This window comes from Salvelinus alpinus, chromosome 24 (assembly GCF_045679555.1).
Source record: "Salvelinus alpinus chromosome 24, SLU_Salpinus.1, whole genome shotgun sequence".
Lineage (NCBI taxonomy): Eukaryota > Metazoa > Chordata > Actinopteri > Salmoniformes > Salmonidae > Salvelinus > Salvelinus alpinus.
This window is the reverse complement of record NC_092109.1, coordinates 375,963-401,233: the sequence shown is the minus strand read 5'-3', so window position 1 is coordinate 401,233 and position 25,271 is coordinate 375,963. Positions and strand designations below refer to the sequence as shown.

The 25,271-nt window shown below is 42.6% G+C and overlaps 1 protein-coding gene across 1 annotated transcript in view; it reads left to right on the top strand.

Annotated features, from left to right (window-relative positions):
* Positions 1 to 24,366, top strand: part of LOC139551698 (netrin-G2-like) — a 147,476-nt gene extending 123,110 nt beyond the window's left edge. Inside the window, exons 6-8 of the mRNA XM_071362964.1 lie at positions 8,114 to 8,281; positions 9,052 to 9,186; positions 23,144 to 24,366. Of these exons, the coding sequence (XP_071219065.1) occupies positions 8,114 to 8,281; positions 9,052 to 9,186; positions 23,144 to 23,373 (533 nt within the window). The 3' untranslated portion in view covers positions 23,374 to 24,366. The remainder of the gene's footprint in view (positions 1 to 8,113; positions 8,282 to 9,051; positions 9,187 to 23,143) is intronic.
* Positions 24,367 to 25,271: the final 905 nt, after the last annotated feature.

The following is a 25,271-nucleotide window of genomic DNA, read 5'->3' as shown; positions in this document are numbered from 1 at the left end:
GACAATTTCCTCCTGAGACGAGAGTCCTTTTGGATACATTTCCTCAACAATAATGTTGAGGAATATCCACCTCTCCATGAGGTCTAAACGTGTAACTAGATATGTTCTGCTCCTCAGAGGCTGGCTGCATTTTCCCATGTTCCTTATATAATATACAAAATGATTGACACATTTGTCTCACCTGTTTTTAAACTATTGCACACCCATAAGGATAAACAAATCAAAATGCATGGATGTTTTTCCATATACAGTGTATTCGGAATGTATTCAGACGTTACAGCCTTATTCTAAAATTGATTAAATCGTTTTTTCCCCCTCATCAATCTACACACAATACCCCATAATGACGGAGCAAAAACAGGTTTTTATACATTTTAGCAAATTTATAAAAAACAAAAATTTGAAATATCAGATTTACATAAGTATTCAGACCCTTTACTCAGTACTTTGTTGAAGCACCTTCAGTGGTGACTACAGCCTCGAGTCTTCTTGGGTAGAATACAGCTTGGCACATCTGTATTTGGGGAGTGTCTCCCATTCTTCTCTGCCGATCCTCTCATGCTCTCTCAGGTTGGATGGGGAGCATCGCTGCACAGCTATTTTCAGGTCTGAGAGTTCTTTAGGTGTCTTTTGCCAAACTCCAAGCTGGCTGTCATGTGCCTTTTACTGAAGAGTGGCTTCCACTCTACCATAAAGGCCTGATTGGTGGAGTGCTGCAGAGTGGTTATCCTTCTGGAAGGTTCTCCCATCTTGACAGAGGAGCTCTGGAGCTCTGTCAGAGTGACCATCGGGTTCTTGGTCACCTCCCTGACCAAGGCCCTTCTACCCGATCTCTCAGTTTGACCGGGTGGCCAGCTCTAGGAAGAGTCTTGGTGGTTCCAAACTTCTTCCATTTAACAATGATGGAGGGCACTGTGTTCTTGGGGACCTTCAATGCTGCGAAGGATTGTTCCTCGACACTATCCTGTCTTGAAGCTCTACGGACAATTCCTTCGACCTCGTGGCTTGATTTTTGCTCTGACATGCACTGTCAACTGTGGGACCTTATATAGACAGGTGTGTGCCTTTCCAATGTCCAATCAATATAATTTACCACAGGTGGACTCCAATCAAGTTGTAGAAACATCTCAAGGATGATCAACGGAAACAGGATGCACCTGAGCTCAATTTCGAGTCTCATAACAAAGGGTCTGAATACTTATGTAAATAATGTATTTTGTTTTTTTATTTTTTAATTCATTTGCAAACATTTCTGAAAACCTGTTTTCACATTGTCATTATGGAGTATTGTTTGTAGATTGATGAGTCAAATATGTAATTTAATTAAGGCTGTAACGTAACAAAATGTGGAAAACATGAAGGGTTCTGAATACTTTCCGAATGCACTGTATGTACAGTGAGGGAAAAAAGTATTTGATCCCCTGCTGATTTTGTTCGTTTGCCCACTGACAATGAAATGATCAGTCTGTAATTTTAATGGTAGGTTTATTTGAACAGTGAGAGACAGAATATCAACAAAAAAATCCAGAAAAACGCATGTCAAAAATGTTATAAATTGATTTGCATTTTAATGAGGGAAATAAGTATTTGACCCCTCTGCAAAACATGACTTAGTACTAAGTGGCAAAACCCTTGTTGGCAATCACAGAGGTCAGATGTTTCTTGTAGTTGGCCACCAGGTTTGCACACATCTCAGGAGGGATTTTGTCCCACTCCTCTTTGCAGATCTTCTTCAAGTCATTAAGGTTTCGAGGCTGACGTTTGGCAACTCGAACCTTCAGCTCCCTCCACAGATTTTCTATGGGATTAAGGTCTGGAGACTGGCTAGGCCACTCCAGGACCTTGATGTGCTTTTTCTTGAGCCACTCCTTTGTTGCCTTGGCCGTGTGTTTTGGGTCATTGTCATGCTGGAATACCCATCCACGACCCATTTTCAATACCCTGGCTGAGGGAAGGAGGTTTTCACCCAAGATTTGACGGTACATGGCCCCGTCCATCGTCCCTTTGATGCGGTGAAGTTGTCCTGTCCCCTTAGCAGAAAAACACCCCCAAAGCATAATGTTTCCACCTCCATGTTTGACGGTGGGGATGGTTTCTTGGGGTCATAGGCAGCATTCCTCCTCCTCCAAACACGGCAAGTTGAGTTGATGCCAAAGAACTCCATTTTGGTCTCATCTGACCACAACACGTTCACCCAGTTGTCCTCTGAATCATTCAGATGTTCATTGGCAAACTTCAGACGGGCATGTATATGTGCTTTCTTGAGCAGGGGGACCTTGCGGGCGCTGCAGGATTTCAGTCCTTCACGGCGTAGTGTGTTACCAATTGTTTTCTTGGTGACTATGGTCCCAGCTGCCTTGAGATCATTGACAAGATCCTCCTGTGTAGTTCTGGGCTGATTCCTCACCATTCTCATGATCATTGCAACTCCACGAGGTGAGATTTTACATGGAGCCCCAGGCCGAGGGAGTTTGACAGTTCTTTTGTGTTTCTTCCATTTGCGAATAATCGCACCAACTGTTGTCACCTAATCACCAAACTGCTTGGCAATGGTCTTGTAGCCCATTCCAGCCTTGTGTAGATCTACAATCTTGTCCCTGACATCCTTGGAGAGCTCTTTGGTCTTGGCCATGGTGGAGAGTTTGGAATCTGATTGATTGATTGCTTCTGTGGACAGGTGTCTTTTATACAGGTAAGAAACTGAGATTAGGAGCACTCCCTTTAAGAGTGTGCTCCTAATCTCAGCTCGTTACCTGTATGAAAGACACCTGGGGGCCAGAAATCTTTCTGATTGAGAGGGGGTCAAATACTTATTTCCCTCATTAAAATGCAAATCAATTTATAACATTTTTGACATGCGTTTTTCTGGATATTTTTGTTGTTATTCTGTCTCTCACTGTTCAAATAAACCTACCATTAAAATTATAGACTGATCATTTCTTTGTCAGTGGGCAAACGTACAAAATCAGCAGGGGATCAAATACTTTTTTCCCTCACTGTATACTGTGTAATATTTATATTTATTTATTAAATTGATCAGATGTAGCCTACATGCCTCTGAGATTATGTATGTATGTGCGTTTACAGTGGTATGACCTGACGAAGATCCAACTCAAATCGATACATTGTCTGTTTTGTGCCTCTGATTAAATCCTAATACAAAAAAATTCAATTAAACGCTGAGTCTCAAATAGCCGCCTGTGTCTTTTAATACCTGGGCAACAGCACACATTTCAGCAAATAAATGCCTGTTTCAAATAAACATGATTCATTTCGTTTTATTTGTTACATTAAATAATTTTGTAATGACTCCCCAGCAAGAAACTGCTAGCCATTAGCTGCTAACAGCAGAGAACTGCTAGCTAACAGGCAAGCACAAAAACAGTAAACAACTTCGGGAGTACAAACCCTTAGAAATCTCCCTGTTGTGTTCAGTGATTTAAGCAAATAAACGCCTGGGCTATTAATTGAAGTTTTGCGGTACCAGAGTTACGGACATTACTTTTTTACTATTTTCTGAGAGTGCTCATGTTTCACTGGTGCTCGCTTCGCAGTCACCCAAAAGCCTGAAGCAGTGGACTCTGGGAAAATAGAAAAGCCCTCTGGCAAAGATGAGCGGATGGAGGAGAAAAAGGAAAAGAAAGAGACGACAACAGAGAAGGAGAGAAATAAAGGTTATAGCTTGCTAGCTGTGTAAAATGTAACGTTTTTTCCAGTGACCTGTAGTTTGTAGTTCATAGGGGATGAGGCGAAGTGAACAAATTCTGACTTCGATTTTTCGGACCCTTTCTGACTCTCACAGTTCCCCCCCAACCTGAGGCAGAGGGCCCTGGAGAGAGTGAGAGCCCCTCTGAGGGAGAAGGAAAGAAGGAGGAAGTGGTAAAGAAGGAGAAGGAGATTGAGGCAGAAGGTATCTGTCATGGTGTAGGATTTGTAAGACTGCATTAGTTAGTAGTTTTATAACTCATTGTGCTCCTTTGAAATAGACTGGATCAATTAGGTACACTAGTATTATGAATGAATGAATGAACAGACGGAGGGATGAACAAACTAATGAACAAACAAAATAACAAATCAATGAATGATGTGATCCTTTGGTGCTCACAGCCCCTCCAATGCCTGAAGTGGAGGGGACGGGTGGCACACAGGAGACCGGGAAAGCCTCTGAGAAAGAGGAGGGGAGGGAGGAGAACACAGGAAAAAAGACTGAAGGTATCTTCTGTGGATGAGCTGTACATGTATAGAGCTTAGTGTGTAGTACTAGTGAGTGTAAAGCTGTTGATCAGTCGGAGCTTGAAACTGGGAGCAGTCAGACAGCACTAATCAACTTGTAGAGAAATAGATCTCAAATCTCTCATTCTTCCTCTGTGGTGATCCAGAGGAAGTTCTCGAAACACCTGAGTGGGGAAGCTTGGGTCAGGAGACCTTAGAGCCCCCTGGGAGAGAAGAGGAGAAGAAGAAGTGGGAGGAGGAAGAGAGTGAAGAGGAGAGAGAGTATGCAAAAAAGAAAGGTAGAACTTATCCTAGTGTGTAGTGTACACACCCTATAGGCTAGGATCCGGTAGATTCCATCTCTCCCAAGTAGGGTGACCACATGTCCCGGATTGTCCGGTGCAATCCCACATTTTGGCCCTTAGTTCCACAACCAAACAATCACGCATTTTATCAACAAATTCAAACACCGCTAATTTAGAAAACAACTAGATTTGGCCCGTATTTCAGTCAGACATTCCAACCTGTCTCTTGCAGTCATGTTGCACTAAAGAAAAAATATGTATCATAAGGATGTGGTACTGGTGATGTTAAACACTTCTCCAATCGTTGCTGAGATCTGACATAGTCAAGACAAGGCATCAGGCTACATTCCAGCTAAACGTAGATAGGACAGTTGCCTAACTACTTTATTCATGCTTCTGACAGCGAGCTACAAAAGTAAGTAAATAGCCTTATTAGACTGAAAGATATAAGGTGACTTCGTCAAACTTATGAGGCTCTCCATGCTCATTGCTCATTCAACATATTTGCTGCTACTTCACTCAATCCCGTAATAAAAGTCTCCCTTCCCAACTGTTTTACATTCCCTGAGACCAACCATAAATGTTTCCTTGGCCAAATATTCCCAGATTTTCATAAAAACAGCCACACATGGTCTCTCGTTTCTGAAAAAGAGTAGGCTAATTAGCTAATTTGGTGCAGTAGGGATGTAGTGCTGCCGGATCCTGTGATTGTTTAGTAAAGTTAGATCAAAGCTGAATCAATGTCTTCGACGATCACATAATGATTCATTGGTATTATACATAACATAACCAGATATAATAGCATATTATAATGTTACTGTTGCACCAAAAACACCACCGTGGTCATTTCTGAATAGTCCCAAAAATATTCTCATGCTTTCAAAACTCAACAGCGCCGCCACTAAATCAAATGTATTTATAAAGCACTTTTTACATCAGCAGATGTCACAAAGTGCTTATACAGAAACCCAGCCTAAAACCCCAAACAGCAAGCAATACAGATGTAGAAGCACGGTGGCTAGGAAAAACTCCATAGAAAGGCAGGAACCTAGGAAGAAACCTAGAGGGGAACCAGGCTCTGAGGGGTGCCCTCTTCTGGCTGTGCCGGGTGGAGATTATAAGAGTACATGGCCATTAAGGCCAGATTGTTCTTCAAGATGTTCAAACGTTAAACGTTCATAGATGACCAGTGTAACGGATGTGAAATGGCTAGCTAGTTAGCGGGTACGCGCTAGTAGCGTTTCAATCAGTTACGTCACTTGCTCTGAAACCTAGAAGTAGTGTTGCCCCTTGCTCTGCAAGGGCCGCGGCTTTTGTGGAGCGATGGGTAACGACGCTTCGTGGGTGACTGTTGTTGATGTGTGCAGAGGGTCCCTGGTTCGCGCCCGTGTCGGGGCGAGGGGACGGTTTAAAGTTATACTGTTACACCAGCAGGGTCAAATAATAATCACAGTGGTTGTAGAGGGTGCAACAGGTCAGCACCTCAGGAGTAAATATCAGTTGCCTTTCATGCCTTTCAAGCGTTCATTGGTTGAGACAGCAGGTGCGGTAGAGAGAGAGAGAGAGAGAGAGAGAGAGAGAGAGAGAGAGAGAGAGAGAGAGAGAGGGGGGTTTGAAAGCAGAAGGTCTGGGACAAGGTAGCACTAGGCAGAATTTTCTTGGATTGAAACTAAATACAGGAAGGTTATATAGTTTGTTAACACCATCTTCTCTAATTTGCTCACGAAAAAGTAATTGAAGAAGAGCTAAATGCATGTTCCCATGAAACTGAGATCAAATTATTGTCATGCAGATGCAGTTTTGACGTTTCGCCGGTAAAACGTGAAGAATGCTGCCAACATTTTGTATTCATGTAGGCTACACTGTCCCACAACATAATTCTGTTGTCCTGCATTTGGTTATTTTAAATGTGGTCACCCTACTCCCAAGCCATATCCTTACTATAACTAGATGATGACCAACCCATAGAGATAAAACTAGCTGGTTTTGAACTGTACCCAAGCAAGATTGGCGACAAACTGTTCCATTCCCAGGACATTGGGGCTCTATAACATCAGCCTCTCTATAATTATATCTCTATGGAACAACTTCTCAATAATATGCAGCTGCAATAGGTAGCCCATAGGCTACATTGTTGCGCTCTAGCATGGGCTGTTTGCATATTGTGCTGGGTTGCAGATTCAAGTTGGATCCAGGAAACCCTTCTAAAACAATGATTCCTTCATCTCCTGAAGGGATTCTCAAGCTCTTGATCTCAGGAGGAGAGCCCCAGGCCAGACAGTTGTATGGGATCATATACGATGATTTCAAAGGTAAGACACAGAACAATAGTAGCTAGCAGTGGAGTGACTAGGGATGCGTACAGGAGACTGAAGCATCATCCGGCATGGAATCTTGTTTAGTGAGTGGACATCAGTGAAGAGTTAGTAGAGTAGATATTTAGAGGAGTAGATATATGAACGTTATATATAGAACGTTATATATGGACATTTTCACTGTCTGAATGACCAGATCAGTGGCAAAAACCGTGAAAAGATTCCTTTTCTCTGCGTGTCTTTGTTGTCCACCTTTTCATTGTTTCTTCTGTCTGACTCCATCATCCCTCCTCATCATGCTCACAAGGTAAGCATCTACATGTCTCTGTCACTATCTTGTATTCACGGTCACTAATCTAGTCATTGCTAATCACTATTTATCACCATTCAAACAAAGCTCCCTGTTTAACACTTCTCCTAATATGTGACAGAAATATTGTTCATCCCTATTTTGAATGCCAATTAATATAGGCATATGGAACCTTCAAAATAAGAGCCTCTCCCTTGTTACAATAAAAAAAATTACAGCCTTCCATGAAGTCCCATCTTGACTTTTCCTGCATTTGTGGAACAATGCCCCATTCTCCCTCTCTCCCATCTGTGGTGTAATTGGGCATTTATATTGAGCTACTGAGTAACGTTTCTCACCTAACCCATCTTTTATCACTGAGAGAAGCATTTTATGTGAGTCTGTGCAAGTGTGTGTGCGTTTTATTTGACTTCTCAGTTCGCAGTTCTCCCCTCTCAAAACAGCCCCTAAATATTTCAGTGTCATCAACCAAACAATAATAAATTAATAATGTGATGGCTGATTAAACAGCTAAACGCCAACTTTTTAGTGTGCATTTAAATATGTATTTGCATAAACATGCCTGGTAAACGCCTCCTTAGAGGACAGCGATGCCTTGCAGCGCACACACACTGCAGCTGACTTCTGAAGCTTAATAAAACCTTAATTAGGTACAAACCTCAGCAAAGATAATCACAGGAAGGATCTCTCTCTCTTTCTACAACGATGAAAGCACTCATTATCGATTCATTGACTCAGAAGGCCTGACGTTAAGATATTTGAAGCGTTCCTAAATTGTTAATATCCTAAACCTACTCTAACTGTTTATTAAAACTGTTGGGGGTACTCGAGGAGTGGAGTTGGGAAACACTGTCCTATGTCCCACTGTTAATAACACTAACTCTTCTCTCTCCCCTCCAATGTCACTACTGTACTCTAACCATCCCATAACCATTCTCAACTTATTCTTGAACTCTTCTCTCTCCTCTCAGACTGTGAGTGCTACGGCCACTCTAACCGCTGCAGCTACATAGACTACCTGAACATCGTAACGTGTGTCAGCTGCAAGCACAATACAAGAGGACAGAACTGCCAGCACTGCAGACTGGGCTACTTCAGAAATAACTCAGCTGAACTGGATGATGAGGGTGTCTGCATCGGTCAGTCACAGTGTGTGTGTGTGTGTGTGTGTGTGTGTGTGTGTGTGTGTGTGTGTGTGTGTGTGTGTGTGTGTGTGTGTGTGTGTGTGTGTGTGTGTGTGTGTGTGTGTGTGTGTGTGTGTGTGTGTGTGTGTGTGTGTGTGTGTGTGTGTGTGTGTGTGTGTGTGTGTGTGTGTGTGTGTGTGTGTGTGTGTGTGTGTGTGTGTGTGTGTGTGTGTGTGTGTGTGTGCATTTACTGCAGAATAGTCATGAGGCATTGTGTGTTACACAAACAAAGTATGTAATGTTGATTCACCAAGGCATCATTGATCAACAATACAGTTTAGAAAGATCAGCAATTCCATCTCCAACCAATGCTGCGTGGAAAAAAGAACGACAAAACAGATAAAGACAGTAAAAAAAACACTGACTCACTGAGATAAGACTATTATTCCTCTGGAGTTGACTGTGGTGTTGATGTAGTCCATCTGCAAGTGAGCGGTGGGAGGCTAGAGGGGGGTAGGAGGGGGGGCAGGGACCAGGCCTTAGAGTCAGCACAAATGAGGCCCCATTAGCTCACCTGCCAGGCTACTGGCACACTGAGACTGGCACCGAATCAATACAGAGCAGAGAGAAAAGGAGAGAGAGCACACAGGGAGAGTGTGTGTGTGTGCGTGTCTTATGCACTCATGCAAGCACACACCAAATGAAATAAATATATTTTCTAACATGTCTTGGAATCTCTCTCTCTTTCTCTCGTTCTCGTCTCCCCCTCCCTCCTCTCTCAACAGAGTGTAACTGTAACCAGATGGGTTCTGTCCATGACCGGTGTAATGGGACAGGCTTCTGCCAGTGTAAAGATGGCACTACGGGGCCCAAGTGTGACGACTGTTTCCCTGGGTACTACTGGAAACAAGGGTGTTACTGTGAGTATACAGCGGGAGAAGTCCTTGGAGTGTGTGTGGGGGGGTGGAGAGGAGGTTTTTTTGGGGTGCATCTGTGTAAGTGCCCATGCGTGTATGAAATGAGAAATGTTGTAGGGAATATGTCACAGACATAGTACCCTTTCTTTAGATGCAGAAACCTCTCTCCACACTCTGCCACTTGGTCTTTGAGTTAATCTTAGCATCCATATCTCCTTGCTTACCCATGGGACTGGGGCGTGTATCACATTAGTAGCATCACCTGTTCCTTTAATTGATGACCCTGTCACACCATAACCCAATTTCTGGGAGCCTCTTTCGCCATATCGTATACCATACAGCAGCATTTCCCAAACTCGTTCCTGAGGACTCCAAGGGGTGCACATTTTAGTTTTTGCCCTAGCACTACATAGCCAATTCAAATAATCAGCACATCGTCAAGAGTTTGGGTGATGCTGCCATACAGTCAGGGCAGGGCCACGTCTCAAACACATATATTCCCACCTACCTCTTTTTCCCTACAGGCTAGAATCGGAAGGAATCCTTCTTTACTACATTTGGTTAGTTAGCCAAATGTGTCAGTAGGACATAGTGTATCCCATATTTAGATTAAAGTGAGAGAGTAAAAGGCTAGGTTTTTGGTCGCTTTAAGAAACATGGCATGGAAGCACCATTGGACCATATTTACTTTCTTCAGCAAGATCCAGAACAGAAAAGCTTAAGCATGCTTTTGTGTCATGCCCCACAAATCGTCACGTCTCTGTCACACATCCACGCACACACGCATGATGCATGCACACATGCTGTGACAAACACACATACACGCTCTCTTGTACACATACTACGTTTTTAAGTCAACTATCTTGTACAATATAAAAACTACCAGAGTGCATTTCACCACCCTGTTTATAGCTTTTTAATGATCGTATGTTATAAGGGCACGGGGCGAGACCCAAATGCGGACACAGGAGGCAGACGGTAGAGCTCCGATATTTATTAAACCAGGTCAGAGTCCAAACAGTACCAGACGATAGGCAGTCTTGAGGTCAGGCCAGGCAGGGGTCAGAAACCAGATCCGAGTCCAAAAACAGTACAAGGGGATAGATAGGCAGGCTGGTAGTCAGAACAGGCAGAGTGGTCAGGCAGGCAGGTTCGGAGTCAGGACAGGCACGGGTCGAAACCAGGAGGACAATAAACAAACAGACTCGGAAAAATAGGAGCAAGGAAAAACGTTGGTTGACTTGGCAAACAAGATAAACTGGCACAGAGAGACAGGAAACACAGGGATATATACACCGGGGATAATAAGCAACACCTCGAGGGGGTGGAGACAATCAGAAGGACAGGTGACCAGATCAGGTTGTGACAGTATTCATTCAACCTATGATGTATAGGCAAATAAGAGTCTATATATGAGTCTTCTCAATCAATCAATGACAGTTTATTGGTCGCGTACACAGATTTGCAGATGTTATCGCAGGTGTAGCAACATGCTTGTATATCGAGCTCCAACAGTGCAGTAATATATATAAATAAATAATTGTGTGTACCGCAGTAGTTATATAGGATGAGCCATGACTAGAATACAGTATATACAGTTGAAGATGAACTTGGTACCGTCAGGCATTTGGAAATTGCTTTTCTGAGGTCTTGGCTGATTTCTTTTGATTTTCCCATGATGTCAAGCAAAGAGGCACTGAGTTTGAAGGTAGGCCTTGAAATACATCCACAGGTACACCTCCAATTGACTGAAATTATGTCAATTAGCCTATCAGAAGCTTCTAAAGCCATTTTCCAAGCTGTTTAAAGGCACAGTCAACTTAGTGTATGTGAACTTCTGACCCACTGGATTTGTGATACAGTGAAATATAAGTGAAATAATCTGTCTGTAAACAATTGTTGGAAAAATTACTTGTGTCATGTCATGCACAATGTAACCGACTTGCCAAAACTATAGTTTGTTAACAAGAAATGTGTGGAGTGGTTGAAAAATTAGCTTTAATGACTCCAACCTAAGTGTATGTAAACGTCCGACTTCAATTGTACATATAAAGTGGGTAAAACAGTACGTAAACATTATTAGTGACCAGTGTTCAATGACTATGAACATTGTGTAGTATAGTGGATTAATATTTATCCTATAGCTAAGCATATATTATATATACACCTCACATGCGACCCATGATAAGATGAAAATAATGTAATTTGTATGTTAACAAGTTCTTATAAATTGAATATACAATAGCACCGTGTCCATTTTGAGATGTGGTAGCCAGTATACAATTTCTCAAAATAGTCTTATAAATCTAAGATAACTCAAGAAATATGACATTCATTTGGACATTTTTGCCAAGGAGATCTTAGTCGCACAATTTTACATCTAACTAAGATATTTGGTGCAGTATTTCTCAAGTGAAAAAAATGGCATGAAACAGTTATTCTCTCGTTGAATGTGCAACCTGGTGAGACAATACCATAACCTCTACAACCCTTCAATTTTTTATTTTTTTGATTAGGATCCCTATTAGCCAACCCCAATGGTGACAGCTAGTCTTACTGGGGTCCGACACATAAAGAAAAAGACAGTGCTGTGTGTAAGTTGACTATGCAAACAATTAGGAATTTCCCCCCCCAAAATAATGTGTCTTATAAAAACAAGAAGTGATGCACTTAGTCTTTCCTCAACTCTTAGCCAAGAGAGACTGGCATGCATAGTATTGATATTAGCCCTTTGATTACAATAAAGAGCAACATGTACAGCTCTGTTCTGGGCCAGCTGCAGCTTAACTAGGTCCTTCTTTGCATCACTTGACCATATGACTGGACAATAATCAACATAAAATTAGAGCCTGCAGGAGTTGCTTTGTGGAAGTAGAACATCTCTTTATCACAGACATACCTCTCCCCCTCTTTACAACCATTGAATATATTTGTTTTTTGACCATGACAATTTACAATATAAGGTAACACTAAGTAATTTAGTTTTTTCAACTTTTTCAACAGCCACACCATTCAGTACCAGATTCGGAATGATTTAATCCAATTACAATGCTCTTAGTTTTAGAGATTTTTAGGACCAGTTTATTTCTGGCCAACCATTCCAAAACTGACTGCAACTCTTTGTTAACGGTTTCAAGTGACTTCATTAGCTATGGTTGCTGATGCGTATGGGGTTGAAGCATCAGCATACATGGACACACAGTCTTTGTTTAATGCCAGTGGCAGGTCATTGGTAAAAACAGAAAAGAGTAGAGGGCCTAGAGAGCTGCCCCGCGATACACCACACTTTACATGTTGACATTAGATAAGCTTCCATTAAAGAAAACCCTCTTGAGTAGATAGCTCTGAATCCACGAAATGGGGAGGTTGAAAAGCCATAACTAGGGCTGTGGCGGTCATGAAATTTCGTCAGCCTTTTATTGTCATGCAAAAGACTGGCGGTCTTACGATAATTGACCGACAATCCAGGCCTCCATGCATACAAGCTGCATACAAGCCGCTGATGTGTGCCTTTGGAACATCTACATTTAAAAAAGCGTAATAAATCAATTTAATATACACTATCACAATAAATCCATTATTTATTTTAGTCAGGTGTGGTAAACCGTGGGGTGTTGGGTTGAGCGTGCAGAGATTGACACAGAGACAGGGAGAATTTAGTCCGCAAAAACACCTTTACTAAGACAGAAAATAAACATAACAAAGAAAATCACTTAGGTTTGGCTCGGTCCTTCTTCTCTACTGTGGCTTGGTGTCGTTCTCTCTCACGGTGTGCCACCATGCTCATTTTATTTGGCCTCCACAGCTGGTTGGCACTTTCCTCTAATTACCTCCACTTAGAGCTGTCCGTGTCGGGGTGCCCAGCTCCCGTATTCCCAGCAGAGGGAGCCAATGTCGCCTCACGTACCTCCCCTCTATTACCATCCCCCGGGGTTAGACCTCCTGGGATACCACTTAGGTCTAAAGAAACATTATGATGTGAAGAAAAATGCATTTTGCTGAATGGCTATGTTGAGCGTAAAAGTTATCATTTGAAACAGGCCCTATACACCACATTTAGAGTTATTTGGCAACTTTAGTTGTGTATGATACAAACCTTAGAATGTCTTAGAAATCAAAATATATATGTGCTAAATGATGCGACTATAGGCTATTAAGGATTTGAAAAAGTTGCAAAAAAGCTTGCGCTCTGTTCCTTGCCTCAGGCTGCAAAGCTGTAATCTCATCATATTTTCACCCATCCAACTATTCAGATTATTCTCAGTTTTACTAATATGTCAAGTTTGTTTTGATTTAGAATAACAAACTCGAGGCCACGTGCTTTCCCGCTGGTTCATTTTTCCAATTATGCCTGGTAGGCTACTTTGGTGTTATGGCGGAGCTGTGCTTAATATGAGCAGCTGAGAAATAAACACTTATTTCACTCCATGCATCAACCACTGTTTGAGGAGCATGCTCTCACTGCGGGACAGGTGATATTCCTCCCTAACTCCATATGCCATGGACTCTCCAACCTTGTTCCTGGAGCTACCCAGTGGTTAATTTTGGAAACCAAGTGAAATCTGATCGGGAACATCGATAGTAACATGTTTTCGCAATGAAAAATATCACTAAACTGTTGACACCCCCTCTGCACGCTCGAGAAAGGAATAAAGGAGAGAGAGGAGATGGAAACGCATGTTAGTGAGATATTTTGAATAGCTAAAGGATATGTGTCACCCAATGAATTATCCCTATTACTAAACTATTCAAAATCAAATACAAATTCGCAATAATTGTAGGCTAACTGTAAGCCACCCTGCACAATCAATGAACTAACAGCATTGTCTAGGGCTATACGTTCTATCCCAGACTCATGGATAGACATTTTGGAGCGTAGCATAATAATACAGTCCACACTCAAGTACTATTAGGCCTACTCTAATTATTTAAGTTGAGTAGATGCTAGACCAATTATGCACAAAAGACATCTTAAATCAGTTTTGTTTTATGTTTTACTGGCTTAATATGTAATATGTGGTAGGCTATGAGTATAAGGCCTCGAGTATAAGGAACAATCAGGGCCTCCCGAGTGGCGCAGTAGTCTAAGGCACTGCATCACAGTGCTAGCTGTGCCACTAGAGATGCTGTGTTCGAGTCCAGGCTCTGTTGCAGACGCACAATTGGCCCAGCATCGTCCGGGTTAGTGGAGGGTTTGGCTGGCAGGGATGTCCTTGTGCCATTGCAGACTAGTGACTCCTGTGGCAGGCTGGGCGCAGGGCACGCTGACACGGTCGCCAGGTGCACGGTGTTTCCTCCGACACATTGGTGCGGCTGACTTCCGGGTTAAGTGGGCATTGTGTCAAGAAGCAGTTGTCGGGTTGTGTTTCGGAGGACACACGGCTCTTGACCTTCGCCTCTCCCGAGTCCGTACGGGAGTTGCAGCGATGAGATACCACGAAAATGGGGGAAAAAAATGAATAAGGAACTATCATAATTTTTACTGTAATATGCGTATGGGTGTTTTTAATTAATCACCTTAGAAAGAGCTGTCCATTCCGTTGTGTTAGGCTTTACAACAACATCCACAATGACCATGTTTTACACTCAGTTTCAAACTGCTGTTGAATTTCTTTCTTCAAATTGAGCATCACAGTGAGGTGATTTTAAAAAGCAGGACACTGTTTTGATGATAAGTGTTTCATGTAATTATCGATTGCATTTAAATTGATGTTAGAGTGGTTAAAGGGACAATAGAGCCCTGAGTACCAGGCCATTAGGACCTGATGGAGGGACAATAGAGCCCTGAGTACCAGGCCATTAGGACCTGATGGTCATTAGCAAGTTGAGTACTACCAAAGCATGTCCAGAGTACATAAAAGGAGATTACTGTGGAATTTTACTGCGGTCATGACTCATGACTGCCGGTGTGGCGGTAATAAGGTCACCACAACAGCCCTAGCCATAACATACATGTTTCTCAACAACAGGTTTTGGTCAATAATATCAAAGGCTGCACTGAAATCTAACAGTACAGCTCCCATAATCGTATTATTATCAATATCTTTCAACCAATCATAGGTCATTTGTGTCAGTGCAGTACATATTGAGTACCCTTCTCTATACTATAAGAATGATACAAGTCTGTTGTTCATTTTTTTAACAGAGAAAAAGCATTGTATTTGGTCAAACACCATGTTTTACAAAAGTTTACTAAGAGCTGGCAGCAAGCCAGCAAACTAAGCGTCAGAATAGAGACAAAGTAGAGTCGCAATTCAACGGCTCAGACACGAGAGGTATATGGCAGGGTCTACAGTCAATCACGGACTACAAAAGGAAAACCAGCCCCGTCGAGGACCACGATGTCTTGCTCCCAGACAAACTTAACAACTTCTTTGCTCGCTTTGAGGACAACACAGTGCCACTGACACGGCCTGCTACCAAAACCTGCGAGCTCTCCTTCACTGCAGCCAACGTGAGTAAAACATTTAAACGTGTTAACCCTCGCAAGGCTGCCGGCCCAGAAGGCATCCCCAGCCGCATCCTCAGAGCATGCGCAGACCAGCTGGCTGGTGTGTTTACGGACATATTCAATCAATCCTTATCCCAGTCTGCTGTTCCCACATGCTTCAAGAGGGCCACCATTGTTCCTGTTCCCAAGAAAGCAAAGGTAACTGAGCTAAATGACTATCGCCTCGTAGCACTCACTTCCGTCATCATGAAGTGCTTTGAGAGACTAGTCAAGGACCATATCACCTCCACCCTACCTGACACCCTAGACCCACTCCAATTTGCTTACCGTCCCAATAGGTCCACAGACGCCCCATGACTGCGTGGCCATGCACGCCTCCAACTCAATCATCAAGTTTGCAGACGACACTACAGTGTTAGGCTTGATTACCAACAACGACGAGACGGCCTACAGGGAGGAGGTGAGGGCCCTCGGAGTGTGGTGTCAGGAAAATAACCTCACACTCAATGTCAACAAAAGAAAGGAGATGATCGTGGACTTCAGGAAACAGCAGAGGGAGCAGCCCCCTATCCACATCAACGAGATAGTAGTGGGGAAGGTCGAAAGTTTTAAGTTCCTCGGCGTACACATCACGGACAAACTGAAATGGTCCACCCACACAGACAGCGTGACCTCAGGAGGCTGAAGAAATGCGGCTTGTCACCAAAAACACTCACAAACCTTTACAGGTGCACAATCGAGAGCATCCTGTCTTTGCCTGGTACGGCAACTGCTCCGCCCACAACCGTAAGGCTCTCCAGAGGGTAGTGAGGTCTGCACAGCGCATCACCGGGGGCAAACTACCTGCCCTCCAGGACACCTACACCACCTGATGTCACAGGAAGGCCAAAAAGATCATAAAGGACAACAACCACCCGAGCCACTGCCTGTTCACCCCGTTATCATCCAGAAGGCAAGGTCAGTACAGGTGCATCAAAGCGGGGACCGAGAGACTGAAAAACAGCTTCTATCTCAAGGTCATCAGACTGTTAAACAGCCGTCACTAACATTTAGTGGCTTCTGCCAACATACTGACTCATCTCTAGCCACTTTAATAATGAAAAATTGATGTAATAAATGTATCACTAGCCACTTTAAACAATGCCACTTTATATAATGTTTACATACCCTACATTACTCATCTCATATGTATATACTGTACTCGAAACCATCTACTGCATCTTGCCTATGCCGTTCGGCCATCGCTCATTCATATATTTTTATGTACATATTCTTATTAATTCCTTTACACTTGTGTGTATAAGGTAGTTGTTGTGAAATTGTTAGGTTAGATTACATGTTAGATTACTGCATGGTCGGAACTAGAAGCACAAGCATTTCGCTACACTCGCATTAACATCTGCTAACCATGTGTATGTGACAAATAAAATTAGATTTGATGCCTCTTTAGCGGAATGACTTTGTCTTGCCTCCAGGTCTGAGAACAAACACATTTCTCTAGGCTCAGATTAAAGATATGATAGATAGGAGTGGCTATATAGTCAGCTACCATCCTCAGTAATTTTTCCACCTCTCCCACACTAAATTTACAAAATTCAATTCAAAATGCTTTTCTTTCATTATTACTGTTCGTTGTTGGCATTTCCTGCCTAAGTTTGCCCACTTTGCCAATTAAGTAATCATAAAAATAATTGACAACATCAAATGGTTTTGTGAGGAATAAGCCATCTCATTCGATGAAAGATGGAGTTGAATTTGTCTTTCTGCCCATAATTTTATTTAAAGAACTCCAAGGTTTTTTACCATCATACTTGAGATGATTTATCTTGGCTTCATAATACAGTTTCTTCTTCTTTTTGTTGAGTTTAGTCACATCATTTCTCAATTTGCAGTAAGTCAACCAGACTTATTAGCCGCTCCTTTTGTCCCATCTTTTTCAACCACACCGTTGTTCAATTCCCCATCAATCCATGGAACATAAACAGTTATGTCAGTTTCTTAACAGGTGCATGTTTATCAATAATTGGAACATAAATTCATCAAGTGCAACGTCTGGATGCTCCTTATTAATCACATCAGACCAACAAATATTTTGTATATAATCCACATAAGTCACATCAAAATCTTATACAAGGTCTCTTATACACTATTTTAGGCCCAGCTTTTGGAACTTTGGCTTTCCTGGATATAGCCACTATATTGTGATCACTGCATCCAATGGGTATGGATACAGTTTCAGAACAAAGATTACAGAGCAAAGCTTCCTCTTGAGCGGACAGATTGATGAAAACCAGAAAATATTCAGGTCCCTCTCTGTTTACATCACATACACTGTCAAGGATATCACACAAATTATTTAGATACTGACTGTTAGCACTAGATGGCCTACATCAACACCCCAAAATAACAGGCTTTAGATGATGCAGGTGAACCTGCAACCACAGCACTTCAATAAAACTTGACATGAGATTTTCTGTAAGCATTACAGGGATATGGCAATCTACACCCAATACCCCATAATAACAAAGTGAAAATAGGTTTTTAGACATGTTTGCAAATGTATTAAAAATAAAAAACAGAAATACTGTATTTACATAAGTATTCAGACCCTTTGCTATGAGACTCGAAATTGAGCTCAGGTGCATCCTGTTTCCATTGATCATCCTTGATGTTTCTATAACTTGATTGGATTGATTACCTGTGGTAAATTCAATTGATTGTACATGATTTGGAAAGGCACATACCTGTCTATATAAGGTCCCATAGTTGACAATGCATGTCAGAGTAAAAACCAAACCATGAGGTCGAAGGAATTGTCCTTAGAGCTCCGAGACAGAATTGTGTGTAGGCACAGATCTGGGGAAGGGTACCAAAAAATGTCTGTAGCTTTGAAGGTCCCCAAGAACACAGTGGCCTCCATCATTCTTAAATGGAAGAAGTTTGAAACCACCAAGACTTACTTACTTACTTACTTACTTTATTGTCCCCATGGGGAAATTTTGTTGCAGTGTCATGTACACATTTAAAGTGGCGTTAAATACAAAACAAGATTGACAATACAACTTTCAATAACAGTCACGCACCAATAAATAAAAAAAAATTTAAAATTTAAAAAATAAGAAAAGACTAGCCTGCTGGCCTTACGGGGTCAATGGGAACATTTGCCCGAGCTATTTAAGAGGGATATCACACCTTGCACAAATGATTGTCTCGTTCTATTTTTCCTGCTGAGGGGTGCCCTATACCTGCGCCCAGAGGGGAGTAATTCAAAGTCCAGGTACAGGGGGTGACTTGGGTCTAAAATGATTTTGTGAGCCTTACGGAGGGCCCTGACCTTAAAAATCTCATCCAGGCCTGTCTGTTTGACTCCAAGTACCTTGCTTGCTGTGGTAATAATCCTTCTCAGCATGTTTCTCTGACTGACAGTGGCATTGCCAAACCAACAAACAATACAAAAAGTTAAAATACTCTCAATAAAGGATTTGTAAAACAGAGTCAATATAGTACAGTCTATATTAAAAGAACCCAACTTTTTTAGAAAGTACAGTCTCTGTTGGCTCTTTTTGTAGATCTGGTCTGTACATTTACTCCACTGAAGCTTACTGTCCAAAAAGACACCCAGATATTTATATTCCTCTTCAATTTCTATGTTCTGACCTCTGATAGATGTTGCAGAGGTAGGTGTTGTACGCTTCCTGAAGTCTATGCACATCTCTTTGGTCTTGTTGGTATTGAGGACCAAGTGTGATTCCTCACACCACTCTACAAAGTCATCTAGGACCGGGCCATGATGTTCCTCGTCATCATGCAACAGGCTGATCAAGGCAGTGTCATCAGCGAATTTAACGAGGTGTCTGTCAGTATGGGAACTAGTACAACTATTAGTGTACAAGATGTACAGAAGTGGGGACAAAACACATCCCTGAGGAGAGCCTGTATTGGTATTGCGTATATCCGACACATGGGGACCTATTTTGACTCGCTGTGAGCGTTGGCTCAGGAAGTCCAACAGCCACAAAACCAGCCCCCCATCTAAGGAAAAGTCCCGAATGAGTCTCTGTGCCAGAATGTAGGGCTGGATTGTGTTGAAGGCAGAAGAAAAGTCAACAAACAGAACCCTGACATGGGATTTGGTACCTTCTAGATGTCTATAGACCATGTTAAGGAGGGTAAGAATGGCATCATCAACTCCTCTGCTGGTCTGATAGGCAAACTGAAATGGGTCGAGGAGCTTCTGGGTGACACTGAGAATATGACTTTTCACAATTTTCTCAAGGCATTTCATAACTAAGGATGTCAAAGCGACAGGGCGATAGTCATTCAGCACAGAGGGATTCGATACTTTAGGAATTGGTATAATTATTGATTTTTTCCACAATACTGGAACGTGTTGCTGGTTGAGTGAGGATTGGAAAATGTCTGTAAAAACACCAGCCAGTTGTTCAGCACAGTGCTTTAACACATGCCCACTTATTTTGTCTGGGCCTGGGCTTTTGTATGTGTTACATCCCCTGAACAACTTTAGAACATCAGACTGTTGAACAACAACTCTCTCAAACATTTGTAATGATGCTTCCATTTGTTTTACCTCCGACACGAAGTTGTCTGATTCAAATCTTGAGAAGAAAACATTCAGTTCATTAGCCATGTTCTGGCCCTCATATCCCCCAAGGTCAGCACTGGTTTTCCCCCTGCCTATATGGGGGGCGCTAGCCATGGATTTAATCCCTTGCCAGGCCACCCTTGCGTTTCCTGAGGAGAGGGTCCTCTCCACCCTTTGCTTGTATGCCTCCTTGTCCACCAGTATCTGTCTTTTTATCTCACGTTGTACATCTCTTAAAGCCTGTCTATCACCCCCAGCATAAACTGCCTTCTTCCTATCAAGTAGTGATTTTAGATGTTTTGATACCCAAGGCTTGTTGTTAGGGAAGATTTTACAGGTCTTAGTAGGCACAACTGACTCAACACAGAAGTTTACATAGTCTGAAATAACCTCTGTGAGTTCATCCAGATCAGCGCTGCTGTCCTCAAATACCTCCCACATTGTACAGTCAAAACACCCCTGGAGACAAGTGATACTGTTGTCATTCCAGATCTGGACAGTTTTAACTGTGGGTTTCTCCCTCTCCAGGAGGCGACAGTAAATTGGCCTGAGGTAGACCACATTGTGGTCTGATGTCCCCAGAGGAGGTCTGGTGGTGGCAGAGAACGCCTTTGGTATTGTCCCATAGCACAAATCAAGAGTCCTATTTTTCCTAGTGTGACATTTCACATACTGATGGTATGTGTGCAGGACTTTGCGCAAGGTACAGTTGTTAAAATCCCCTAAAATAAATTTGGGTGCGTCGGGGGAGATGGATTCCAGTTTCTGTGACAGATTATAAATAATCTCTGATGCCTTTGTTATATTAGCTTTTGGTTGAATGTACACAACGGTAACAAACAATTGGCAGAACTCACGGGGCAGATAGTAAGGTCGCAGTGACACAGAAAGCAGTTCAATGTCGGGGGTACAGAGTCGCTCTCTTACCAGGATCGATTTACACCACTGGTCCCTGACAAGCAGGCAGACGCCCCCGCCGTGAAGTTTCCCTGTGACTGTCAGATCGCGGTCCGCTCTGACCAGGGTGAAGCCGGCCGGCTCCACTTCTCTGTCCGGGCCTCTGTCATCCAGCCAAGTCTCAGTAAATGCCAGCAAACAGGCCTCCCGGTATTCGTGTTGGAAGCGCAGATTCGCTGACAACTCATCCGCTTTCCCCCTCAGTGACTGGGCATTAATCAGCAAGGTGGTGGGTAAGGGAAGTTTGTTCTTAATTTTTTTAAGTCGTTGTCTGATTCCCCCGCGTTTTCCACGTTTGCATTTGGGTTTGTAATCCACTCGCAGACAATCAGGTATTAGATGGGCCATTGGGATATCCATCGCGTTCGTATTTGAGTTGCATTGTAGTAAAAACTCCCTGCTGTATTGGATTCCGCTGCCAGCAGCGTTTTCATTATTTAGTCCGTTCGTAGCGGGTATGTACACGATCAACAAGATCAGTTCAACACCCCACCACTGGAAATCCATGGTTGGCAGAATGTTTGTAAACTAAGTGTACAAATTAAAAACATAAAATAACGCCACTAAGTGTACAAATTAAAAACATAACATTAAAAACATAAGATAACGCCACACCAAACGTCACACACACTGCAGGTCGCAACAGAGCCGCGCCCCATCTACCACCATCGTTAATGGTCACCTACCCTACCTAGACTCTTCCTAGAGCTGGCCGGCCAGCCAAACTGAGCAATCAGGGGAAAAGGGCCTTGGTCAAGGAGGTGACCATTAACCTGATGGTCACTCTGACAGAGCTCCAGATTTCCTCTGTGGAGATGGCAGAACGTTCCAGAAGGACAACCATATCTGCAGCACTCCACCAATCAGGCATTTATGGTAGAGTGGCCAGACGGAAGCCACTCCTCAGTAAAAGGCACATGACAGCCTGCTTGGAGTTTGTCAAAAGGCACCTAAATGACTCTCAGACCATGAGAAACAAGATTCTCTGGTCTGATAAAACCAAGCCGCTCTGACATTGCTCATCCATATATTTATATTTATATATTCTTATTACATTCCTTACTTAGATTTGTGTATATTAGGTAATTGTTGGGTAATTGTTAGATTACTTGTTAGATATTGCTGCATTGTCGGAACTAGAAGCACAAGCATTTCGCTACACTCTCAATAACATCTGCTAACCATGTGTATGTGACCAATACAATTTGATTTGATTTGTTGGGGCGGTATACAAATTGTGGTGGGTCTAGGTTGTCGAGTAAGGTGGAGGTGATATGATCGTTAACTAGCCTCTTTAAGGCACCTCATGATGACAGAAGTGAGTGCTATGGGGCGATAGTAATTTAATTCAGTTACCTTCGCTTTCTTGGGTGGACATGTTGAACCAAGTAGGAATTAAAAATAGAGACATTGAATTAAAAAGTAATTCATTAATTCATTAAAAAGAGACATTCAACTGACCCAGAGAAAATGCATGCTCGAGAAAAACAAAAGATAGAAGGCAGAAAAGAAGGCAGGTGTTACTTGTTGCCGAGGCTTGGAGAATTCATTTTTTCTTTTTTCTTTTTTCTTTCTTCCCCCCCTCTCTTTTTATCTTTACTTTTAATTGCTCCCTTCTCATTACATCGCTCTTCCCTATCTTGTTGTTTCTGTGGCAAAACGTGTCCTCTCTTCTCATCTTCCACCTCATCGCTCTCACCTTCTATCCTACTACTCTCCTTCTCTTTGCTCCCCATCCTCATTTTATCTTTCATGAAACCGTCGTTTTGCCACTACATCTCTCCTTTCTTCCTTTCTCCTACCCTACCTTCCTCCACACCCTTTCTCTGCATGTACCTTTCCTCTCGCTTTTTTCTTCTTCCTCCCTCTCTACCTTCATCCACACCTTCTCTCTCTACCACGTCCTTCACCTCTCTCTCTTCTGCCCCCCCCCTCTCTCTCTCCTACAGCTAATGTGTGTGACGAGGAGCTGCTCCTGTGCCAGAATGGTGGGACGTGCTCCCAGAATCAGAAGTGTATCTGTCCTCCAGAGTTTAAGGGCGTGCTGTGCCAACAGTCCCGCTGCGAGGGGGGCAAGGCCTGCAACACCGCCTCCACCCTCCACCTCCTGGCCCCCCTCGTCCCCCAACTGCTCTGCGTCCTGCTACCACACCTTTTGGCCACATTAACTGCACACTGAGTCACCTGCTGCCTCCTCAAACACAGGGGGAACTGTTGTGTGTGTGCGCAACCCCAGAGAGGGAAGAGTGGGAAAGGCCTGCTAGCTGGCCAAGGACCCTATGAGCACACACAAACCCACACACACATCACAAGACTGTTACTGACTCGGGGAACCCCCCCTGCTGTGAGAGTAAAATGAGACTTCTGAGGAAAATCAAGACAACCAACCCACTGTCTCTCCCTTTATACGAGAGACCTGGAGAAATCTCATACCAAAAAGCATTATTATTACTATTAAACGAGCAAATGAGAACACTTTAAATCATTACTGTTCACTATGAAGAAGAAGGGAGGGAGGAAATGGCTGATGTAACACAATGACGTTTCCTTTGTTTTATTGATTTGAGTTAATGCACCCCTCTTCTCTTGAGACCCTGCACTTACTGCTGCGGAAAGACAGACAGGGATTGTTTGACTAGACATGGGCGGAGAGCTGGAGGGAGGGGGGAGGGCTAGGTCGTGATTCGCTGCTGAGGACTACTTAGAATATAAACCAGGTTCCACGACTTCGACTCGAAAACAGACTTGTTTTTACCTTTTTACCTTTTCTGCTGCAGTTTTTTATTTCAGCATCTTTTTCTGCCATTAATGTATCTTATGTGCCCACCGACAGACTGAGATGATACATTTAATTATTACAATATCCAGAGGGTTATCAATATTAAGATTTTAGTCACTATTACGGTCGTTATAGGAATAAGTGTTGCCACCGTTAGTGTTGCCACCGTTTAGCAAGATTTAATCTTCACACAGTATTCAGGAATAAAACAATCTAACTTACCAACAGTCTAAAAAGAGAGAGAAAAGGGGAGAAAGTATCAATATTATAAGTCATTATTTGAATATTTTTTGTAGAGATTCTTTTTGTTTAGAGTTATAATAAATGAACTATTCCAGAGGAGCATTTTATTACACTGTAAGCTTTACAGTAAATGTGAATTATTTACCTGTGCTTGTACTTTATTGATTCAATTCATTCTTTCAAGAGAAAAAATGTGTGACTACCAACCAAAACTCTCAATTGTCTTCTCCAGATTAGAACTGTCTGGATTGCTGAAAAGTGGGGGAAAAAAGACAACCTCATTCATTGGTATTTGATTTCATGTAGGTCTGACGTGTTTTATGCAAATGGTAAAAGAACTGACATGATGAGTGACACCAACAACTGAATCTGTCAAACCACTATGAGGTTCACTCATAACGACAGACAACCCCAATGCACATGAGAATACAATCATAAAAAGTTGAACAAAAATTGCACCATAATGTCCAGACAAACATTTTCCCCGTAAGGTTCTGACAAGAGTGTTCTCCTCGTAGAAATAGACTTACTAGAATGTAGAAAGCGCCCAGACCACTATTTTTATTTCTATGGTTCTCCCGCTCTCTTGCAGAGATCATCATCGCCGTGGAAACCCGAGGCTTACGGGGTCATGTTAATGACACCCTAGGCACTGTGTTGCATCTTTTACTAAGCTTTTGTAAAAAAATAAAACATTTCAGTGAAAGAGTAGTTCCTGGCTTTGGAGTCACTGACATTTTGAATAAACAGAGAACTATAGGAGAAATGCACCATTACTCCATTACAAAAGCACTACACACTCCAGCACTCCACAAAGCATACCTGGGAGGAATGCAAAAAAAGGGGGTGGGTGTCAGCATGCAGTAAAAAGAAAGACAAAGACATTCAGCCGGTGCCGGTGGTAAAATAAAAAATCATTAGGTATTCTAGTTTATTCTGTCTGTAAGGCATCTCTATTCTGGGATCCATTTCAGAAGAAGTCTGCAGTGTTCAAATTAAGGGCAAAGTGGAGATGTAAGTAAGGAGTGAATTGAGACGTGTGGGGGAGATCCTCA